The sequence below is a fragment of the Microtus oregoni genome, unplaced genomic scaffold (assembly GCF_018167655.1).
Source record: "Microtus oregoni isolate MIOR12 unplaced genomic scaffold, Mior012 000003F_ref0000135, whole genome shotgun sequence".
Classification (NCBI taxonomy): Eukaryota; Metazoa; Chordata; class Mammalia; order Rodentia; family Cricetidae; genus Microtus; species Microtus oregoni.
In genome coordinates this window covers 12,498,602-12,508,313 of record NW_024543062.1, presented here as the reverse complement: position 1 = coordinate 12,508,313, position 9,712 = coordinate 12,498,602, and the positions used below count along the sequence as shown (strand labels likewise).

General features: G+C 49.2%; 1 protein-coding gene across 4 annotated transcripts in view; it reads right to left on the bottom strand.

Moving 5' to 3' along the window:
• Positions 1-3,468: 3,468 nt before the first annotated feature.
• Auts2 (activator of transcription and developmental regulator AUTS2) overlaps positions 3,469-9,712 on the bottom strand; it is a 1,102,310-nt gene continuing 1,096,066 nt past the window's right edge. For all 4 annotated transcript variants that reach the window (XM_041648369.1, XM_041648371.1, XM_041648370.1 and 1 more), the window contains 2 exons: positions 8,173-8,395; positions 3,469-5,480 (listed from right to left, as the gene is read on the bottom strand). In XM_041648369.1, coding sequence (XP_041504303.1) covers positions 4,223-5,480; positions 8,173-8,395 — 1,481 coding nt within the window. In that variant the 3' untranslated portion in view covers positions 3,469-4,222. The remainder of the gene's footprint in view (positions 5,481-8,172; positions 8,396-9,712) is intronic.

Below are 9,712 nucleotides of genomic sequence, written 5' to 3'. Positions count from 1 at the left end.
ACCACCATCACAAATATCCATCCAGGGCGGTAATTATCGCATCATTATATTCGCTATTTCACCTGTCATGTACCATTAGAAGGTAACAAGATCATTGTCAGTCAGAGATGGTGGAGATAATTAGAGCATCCAGAGGGTAGCAGGAAATCAAATTGGTGCCGGTACCCATCAATGCTGAGGCGCCCAATGTAATTAGAGGGGAAATATGCAAAGGTTGAGCTGAATCAAAGCCCGCGGGGATCAGCCACCATGACTGATTGGAGAGCGACTCTTCCAGGATCTGACTCTGCAGATGGTGATACTGAAATAGGTGGACAGGTCTGCCGGAAATAGCCTGTCAAAGACTGTCTGTGACGTCTGTGGTACTAGCTTCAGCAAAGCCCGGGATTTGGTGTATTTCAACTCACTGGTTTTCTTTTCTTCCCGTTGTTGGCTTTTTTTCCCCCCTGGCAGTTCCTCTAGCTATCAAATGATGCTCAGCCAAGTGGACTTTACCCAACTGTTGCTCTGACCCTTTTAGGTTTAGGGGTTGTTGGATTTTTTTGTTTTTTTCTCCTGCAATGTCCTCTGCCACTGAGATACGTCCCCAGGTTGGTTTATTTTGGATTTATCTTATTTGTGTGTGTGGTGGTGGGGGAGGGGGGCGCTAAGCACACAGATACACATGCAGGTACATTCGCTCTTGGATGTCAGAAGAGTATGTGGAGTCCCTAGGAGCTGGAGTTACACGTGATTTGTAAGAACATCAAGTGCTCTTAAGGGCTGATTCATCTCTCCATTCTCCCAGCTCAGCTTGGTTAAGCCTGTGGGCTCCCTTGTGACCCTCCCCCAACCAGGAGTCCTGTCACAGGTCCCTAGACCTTTCCAAGAGCACGGTGGCAGCACCTTGGGAGGCCATACAGCAATGGTTCTCAACCTATGGGCCGGGACCCGTTTGGGTATTACAGGGGTCGAATATCAGATATCCTGTATGTCAGATACACTATGGTTCCTAACAGCAGCAAGATTACAGTTACTAAGTAGCAATGAAACAATTTTACGGTGTGGGGTGTCACGAAGGAAACGGTCGCATTAGGAAGGTTGAGAACCATTACCTTAGGGCCTCCCTGATTTCTGTTCTGTATTGTGTCCAAAGTTTACCAGCACCTCGTCCCAACTGACCTTGAGTGTTTGTTTCTCCAGTGTGCTACAAACCTTAATCCAAACAGTGAATTTAGCAGGTTTAAATGAAAAGTTACATTTACTTTGCATGTTTGTACATATGTACGCATGTGTGTGGGGGCACACACGTGGAGGTCAGAGGACAGCTTTTAGGAGTTCTCTCCTACTACAGGGGCCTGTCATGTGAGACAGAACTCAGGGAGTCAAAGTCAGCGGTCAGTGACTTTATCCTGCCCTCCAGCGACCTCCCAGGCCAACTTCTAACAGTCTAAAATATGGAAGTTTACCCTGCCTCTTTCTTTCAGACAGCGTCTCATGTAGGCCAGACTGGCCTTATGGATGACCGTGAACTGTAAAAACCAATGTGTGTGTGTGTGTGTGTGTGTGTGTGTGTGTGAGAGAGAGAGAGAGAGAGAGAGAGAGAGAGAGAGAGAGGGGGGGGGGGGGGGCTTGTGATGAAACTCAAATTGTAGGGTGTGACGGCAAATGCTTTATCCTGCTGAGCCCCCTCACTGGTCAAGACCTGGAATTTCTAGTCCTTCTGCCTCCGCCTCCGCAATCCTAGGATAACAGGTATGCACCACATCCGATTTCTTCAGTGCTGGGGGTGGACCTCAGGGCTTCATGCCTGCTAGGTGAAGATTCTTCCGACTGAGCTACAACCGGTTCCCTAGGGATATTTCTTTTATTCAGAACATACAAAGCGAACACATAAACAGATGCGCCATGGCCAAAGGATGCTGGACCAGTTGCTGTTTTGGGAGGGTGAGAGGACCCTACTATTCTGGCCCTGGGGGATGCAAGGCCAGGGGTGGGGGGTGGGGGAGTCTTTTCTAGAACTCGGCCTAGAGTGCCGGAGGCTTCTTTCCTAACTGTGAGTGGCACCTCGCACAAAGAAACTCTGGAAACTTGGTTCACATTTTTTAATAACATGGCACACTTACATTACACACGGAGGCTCCTCCAATGAGACATGCTAAAGATTCCGTTGCTTCCCTTCCTGTTCGAGTAGGATCCGGAAAGGACTTAATTTTTTTTTCTTTTTTTCCTTTTTTTTTTTTTTTTTTTTTTTTACATACAAGAGAAACAGCAAAAGGCCTGTACAGAGAAACCCCTTTACAATGCTGAGAGCTACCACTACGGTTTCCAGTGCACAGAATCCTGGGGAGGTTTTTTTTTCTTTTAGTTGTTATCTTAAAAAAATGAAACAAAACAGAAAAAAAGAAAAAGAAAGAAAACACTGCACACGTCTGGTGTCCACAAAATCTGAATTCACAACTAAACCTTCAGTTGCCTACTAAAATAGATCTCTCTGCTTTTAAAAACAATGGTCTGTAGTTTACAATTTTTTTTTCTTTTTTGGAAAAAAACAAACAAACAGGGTAACAATGTCAGGTAGCACTTTAATATACTAGAGGACCAAATGGGACTAATCTTTATTTCTTACATGTATTTTACAGGCCAGTAGACAAGATATATTGTATTTTCTCGGCTAGTAAAGTCATATTCTCTCCAAATATGTAGACAAGAGGGTTAATGTCTTTATAAAATTGTCATGAAGACATTAAGACTGATGAAAACTCAACATACACACACATACACACGAGTGCACACACTTGCACAAGAGCACACAGGCACTCACACGCTGGCACAAGAACGCGCGCATGCGCACGCACGCACGTGCGCGTGCACACACAAACACACACACTCACGCGCACACTTCTGCCACCTTTCGCCCTCGGTAATTCCTGATGGCTCTTACACAATCTACTTGTTCAGCTCTTCCCAGGCTTCCATTTCCTGTTGGAATACCAGCGATTCACATTGCGCTCCGGGTACCTTCAATTTGGCAGTTACCGTGGAAGCATACCGGTACATCCGCGAAGACAACCCGGACGGCTTTCTTTCAGGATCTGTGGTGAGTGTCCGTAAATCACATTATGAACGAGGAAGTGTGTACATGCTATGCGATAGGACTCGGGGTGGAGGGTGGGAAAGGCGAGGTTCCCACTTAAAGTTGCCTGCAACCTCACGGCCTCAGGGGTGACCAGAAATTCTGGTGACCTGTCTGCGCCTGGCAGACATGGCCCATCTGCCTCTGATTATCAAAGACTAATCCCATCTTCCCTGGGCAAAGCTGCTTTTGGCTTACACTTCCAGAGGGGCGTAAGGGGGCGGGTGCACCTTTCCCCATTTCTCCAGGGAAGACGACCACAAGCAGCAACTTCAGATGCGAAGTTCTAGCCTGGGCTCTGGATTTAAAGAAAAAAAAAAGGGGGGGGGGGGGGGGGAGGCATGTTCGCTCCATCTGAAAAACAGAAAAACAAACGGGGGGGGGGGGAGGGGGGAAACAGTTGTATAACATCTCAGGTAAGCGCTTGTTCAGGGAAAATATGACCTTAAATATGTTGTAAATGGATTTGAAAAGGCTCCTTTGAGATTTATGGGCTTTGGGGGAAAGCCCTCGTGTTCATTGCATAGTTGAAGGGTTTAGCAGATGGGAACAGGGCCTCCTTGGAGGGCCGAGTTCACGGATATTAGACTTGTAAATAGCACATTTGAAGAAGTATTAATGTATTATGTTACTTAATCTTTACCTATTTACATCTGTACAAGTAAAGCTTTCGTCTTTATCTTTTGCATATATGAACCGTCAGCTCATGAAGCAATCTCTTTTTACACTCTATGTACACGCCTCCTCCTCTGGGACAGCTCTGGGTGATGGACGGGTGCCCCTCACCCCCATAGCATCAGATCCTTGTGTGTCATTACCTTCACCGTTTTGGTTCAAATCAAAATTTGATGCAAAGAACAACAAAATTAAAAAAAAAGTAAGGAGATGTAAGGACAAACAGGACTGGCTAAAAGGTCTGAAAAATCCCAACATTAATATACAAAACATTTCAACACCCAAACGGAGTCTCTGTCCATTTTTTTTCCAAGGGGAAGAGTTGGAGCTCTGCACCTCTCAATTCTGGGGGTGCAGGAGTTGTCTTTTGAGTCTTGGGGGGTGTCCCTGGGGTTTTTTCCCCAACTCTGAGGTCTGCCTCGTCCTCCTGACTTATCGAGCTTCGATGTCCTTCAGTGTGTGGGACGGTGGCCTTTCTCGGATTTCAGCCGACAGAGGCGTAGTCCTCCGGGGGGATCCTGGGCGGCCCCCCAGTGTGGAAATGAGCGGAGGTGGGGCGCTGAGTGCCGCGGTGGGCGGGGTCTTGTTGAGCAGTCCATTCTGGTGGCCCGCAGTAGGGCTGATGCGAGGGTAGTGCATACTGGGCAGGCCTGGCGTGAGCAGGCTCGGGTGTGGGAGGTGTCCATCCAGAGAAGCGGGGTGCACAGGGTGCAACCGTGGGTGCTCGTAGTCCTCCCGAAGCACGTGCAGCCGCTCGCGCTCATCTAGGTGTCCGCCCCGTTCATGTTCCCGTCGAGGGTCCACAGCTAGCGGGTGGTGGTGGTGGTGGTGATGGTGGCTATAATCATGAGGCTCCCTGTCCCTGAAGGAGCGGTCGGCTTCATACAACCGGGGTGTGGAGAGCCGGTGCAGGGGGTCATTCCTGAGCAGGAAGTCCCTGCCCAGAGGGTCCCTTCGGTGCATGTCCAAGTCACGGTAAGGATCTCTCAAGGGGTCCCTCATGGGGTCCCAGTGGAAAGAGGGGTATGGGAAGCGCTCTCCCCCTGGGATTGGGCTGAGGCCCATAAACGGGGTCATCATGCGTGTCCTGTCCAGACTACCGATACTGTTCATGGCATGAATACCGGTCACTCCCACGGTCATGGGCATGGATGCCAGAGGCCCTGGGTGCACGCTAGCACTGGCTGAGGAGCTGGGTGGAGGTGCCTCTGAGGTCCTGTGGGCCTGTGGGCCCTCTGTAGGTAGGTCGTGGTCTTCCTTGCGTTCCTCTTTGACCTTGACCTCGGCGCTCTTCTTGGGGTTCTCATAGGCCGGCTCACCCTTGCGTGGCTCGGCCTCCCGGCTGGAGGTGCTGTTAGGCCTCGTGCTATCTACACCTGGGGTCCTCACATAGGGTGATGGCACCCGGGACAGTTGCTTGGGTTCCTCGCCCGCTACACGTCCCTCGTGGCTATGCCCGTCTCTCTCGGGCAGGTGGCCTTCCTTGGCTTTGTGCTCTTCGGTGGTCAGGTCCTTTCGGGATCCCGAGTGGTCTCTCTCCCTCTCTTTTGGTTTATCTTTCTCACGAGCCTCAGTATTCAAATGACCCCTGGTCGTCGGATCGGTAGAGCTGCGGTTATGGCCCAGGGCGCTCACCGGGACGGGAGGTGCTGGGGAAGGATGGCTGGGGTGTCTTTTCTCAACGCTTTCCCTGTGAGGGGGAGAGGGGAAAACATGAAATGGGCTTGCCAGGCAGGCAAGGAGCAGTCGATGAGATGGTGGTGAAGACAGCTAGATCACCCAGGTAGCAAGGCAGTGCCCCATGTCAGGGCAAAGTCAGCGACCTACTCTAATCTAGATTCTAGAGGCAGCTTCATGGGTGAAGGCCTACAGATGAGGGTGAGTGGGGGTCCCAGGGACCTGCCTTCATCAAGGTCACCAAGGAAGTGCACCAGGGTGGTCACTGAGGAATACCGCAATACAGTCCACGTGGTTAGCGTCTCAGGAAAGCTTTGGGTTAAGAGTACAGGCCAAACACAAATTACGACTTCTTCTGACTCTGGATATAAAATTGAGGAGGGCAAGGGTTTAATACAGACAGGGGATTTCCACAGCTGACCCCGGGAACAAAGGCACTTCTTCAGGTTGAAGAATGTGAGCATACACTAAGGGTAGTTGGAAAGGCAGTCCCACCCTCCAGATAGCTGGATTGTCAGAGAGCTCTGATCTCATGCAGACAGACTAGGCAGTAGCAGACAAAACCTCACTGACTGAGGACCCTGTAGGAGACTGTGAAATAAAATTCTCAGGGACTTGGCTTGGTCAGGATGTCTACGGACTGGGGATAAAAGTCAATAACAGATGTTAAACAGTCCAAACTCAGAAAGTGAAGAAGAGAGCTGATGGTTCCCAGGGCCCATCTCAAGATGGATGTGGAAAAGGGGAGGGGAGAAGCCAGAAGTTGTGTGGACCAAAGGTGGCAGAGATCAGAGTGCAGGGGACCACTGTGGGGGTGCTGGGGAAGATGGGGGAAGGAAATCCTGCTTCCTGCTAACATACACAGGCTGACAAGATGAGCCCTAAAGGGGAAAAAAGATAAAAATATCTGTCAAGTTTCCTGACTTCAGTACAAGAGGCCTCTTCTCCATCAAGAAAAACCAAAAGAAGCCAGCTGACTACAGTCTACTCAATAGTAAGTGAGCCAGGCAGGGGTGGCGCACTAGGGAGGCAGAGGCAGGTGGATCTCTGTGAGTTCAAGGCCAGCCTGGTCTACAAGCGCTAGTACCAGGACAGGCACCAAAGCTACACAGAAAAAAACCCGTCTTGAAAAACCAAAAAGAATGATGAAATAATAATAATAATAATAATTACAATAATAATAATAAGTGATTCAGGAAACCCAGGTTCCATGGGAGTGATCCCCTTAGCACTTTAGAATTCCTATAGGCTGAGTTTAAAAAAAAACAAAACAAACAAAAAAAATCCACAACTCCCTTAAATGGTAATTTATCTTTTTCCTCCCATAAGGAACCAATGAAAGACATCTAAGTCCATTTTTCTGAGACAGGGTTTCTCTAGGTAGCCCTGGCTGGCCCATGTAGACCAGGCTGGCCTCCAACTCAAGAGATCCACCTGTCTCTACCTCTGGAGTGCCGGCATTAAAGGAGTACTCCACTTTATTGGTTATATATAGAATTTGAAACGTTGACTTATTTTAAATAACTATGGCATATAAATGCACAATACACAAAGCAGAGGAAAGTCAAAGATCTGAATCAAATTTGAGCATTTGTGTGTGTGTGTCTGTGTGTGTGCATGCCTGCAGGTGCAGACCATCAAGAACCTGTGGAGGTTAGAGGACAGCCGGGGGCGTCAGACACAAAGGCAAGGTGGGACAAGAGCTTAGGGATGACACACACATACACACACACACACTCACGACTGTTCCCACCTTTGTATGGATGCTGAGGATCTGAACTCAAGCCCTTAATGCTTGCTGGGCTAAGTGCATTACCTACTGAGCAATCTTAAATTTCAATCCTAAATACACAAAGACATTACCAACAGGGGTTGGGGTGTTTTGTTTCGTATGGTTTTTTGCCAGGTGTATATTGGCAGGACTTAACACTTTTTCATTCAAAATTAAAACAGCCGAAACAAAGAAAAGAATGTGTGTTGGGCAGTCTGCACGAAAATACTGAAACATTTCTTCTTTGAAGATAGTTTTTTTTTTTTTTTTTTTTAGGAAAGGGTTAGTTAGTATGGAGACAACAATTAATAATAATAATAATAGTATGGAAACAATAACATTAATAATTCCCTGGAAAACCAAACGCAAAGCAGAGCTTCCTGGTGCCGCTGTCTGAAGTCAGATTAGTCAAAGCAACAACCACAAAGTTGTACTGATCGTCTGTGAGCCCCAGGGTTTTGAGTTTGGATGGCACTTGAGAAAAAAGAGGATGAGGTAATGTACACATGACTTACTAGAAGCAAATGAAAAGGGAGGGGAAAAAACAAACAAAAACCAAAAGAACCTATGGGTGATTGGATGGGCTTGGTGACTCAAAAGCAAACATGGCAGATACATGCTGTGTGTGTGTCTGGCTCCAAGCTCCAACTGGCTGTCTGTAGGAAGATGTGTACGTGGACACGCTAATGTTCCAGGGGCTTTGGGTGGCTTGTATGTGCTTCTGAGACAGGCACCTTGCACTACGTTCTAGTGACAGCTGACCGTCACCATCTGCTGGGTACCAGAGTGCAGGGAGGGTCGCTCGGGATCGACTGGCGAGGACCTGGGGAGCTACAGCGGTCACAAGCACAAGGCCGGGGTAAGGGAGAGGGGGAGGCGGCTGGTTCTGCCTGGAGCGTGGCACAGGGCGGCACAGGGCGGTTTCTTTCCGTACCTTTCCTTGTCATCTTTACTAACGGAGGAGTCTCGTTTATCTACATCTCTATCTCTGTCATGGGCTGCAGCGGACGCACTGCGCTCCAACTCCCCTGGCTTCAGCCAGGGCGGAGGGGTCGGGAACGATGGAGGCGTTCGGTGCAGCCGGTTCCAGGGCTCGTGAGGATTGCTAAAGTTCTGCACACTGGGGCTATCCTTGTGGCCGAACACTGAGTTGGGTGCTGAAATGGTGAAGTGGAGAACAAAAAAGGTTTCAGAGAAATCTCGATAGAAACCTGCCGGAGTGAAGGTACTTACCAAAAACTTTAACAGCATTCAGAGTTAAAATGAATACATGTTATTGGCAGCTGGAAAAGGAAAGGAGATTAACACACTCATTAGAGGAACACTCGGTCCTACACTGCAGAGGCAGCTCACAGCTTTTTTTTTTTTTTTTTTTTTTTTTAAATTCAACGAAGAGGAAAAAGTGAGAAGGGACGGAGCGGGTGTGCAGATGCCCCGTCGGATACAGGTAGGCATGCAAAGTTGCAGGCATGCAGAAAGGTGCTCTATGACCACACGGCAGATGAACAGGCCAGCTCAGCAGCATCCACCGGCCCTCTGCCTACCACAGCCTGCCAAATGCTACTCCTTCCAGCATTAGTTACAACGGCCATCCGAAAAGACCAAGCAGGACCGCGTCCTGGACAATGTGTGCTGGGTTTCTGTTGCTTGCTTGCCTCTTTCCTTTCTTTCTGAGACAGGACTTATGGATCCCTGCATGGCCTCAGACTCCCTAAGGATGGGCCCAGTGCCTCCATCTTCCCAGGAGCTGGGACTGCAGACTTGTGCCATTTCCCTGTCTACGTATTCCTGGGCACAGAGGACTTCCTGCATGCCAGGCAAGTGCTCCACCCCGAGTCACATCACCAGGCCCGTTATTCTCCACTGTACTTTTCTTCCTCCTTTCAGTTGGAGCCAAGGTAAATGTCTTGTAGTGGCTGAACACACCACCACTCCTGACACACAGAGCCTGGGTCAGCAGCGTGCTCTGCTTACAACACGGCTTGTGTACTTCAACCAGCTTCACTTTGACCCCTGTGTTTGGAATGTTCTAACCCATCACTGCTTTAGACAAACCCTCTCGGGAAAGCACACACACATTTATTTTTACTTCATGTGCATGGGTGTTTGCCTGCAAGTATACATGCATGCCATGTGTGTGCCTGATGGCCAGCCTGTCGAAGCCAGGAGAAGGCGCCAGATGCCTTGGCAACGGAGCTACAGTGGTTAGGAGTTGTCAGGTGGGTGCTGAGAACCAAGTCTGGGTCCCCTGGAAGAGCAGCAAGTACTCTTTCCCACTGGGCTACGTCTCTCCATCTCCAGATGACACTATCTTTTCATGGGACCTTCGTTTTCATTTCAACAGAGTCTCGTTGTGCAGCTCTGGCAGGCCTGGAACTCTCTCTATAGAGCAGGCGGCCTCACACTCAGAGAGATCGCCCCTGCCTCTGCCTCCGGAGGGCTGGGATTAAAGGCGTGCGCCACCACACCTGTCC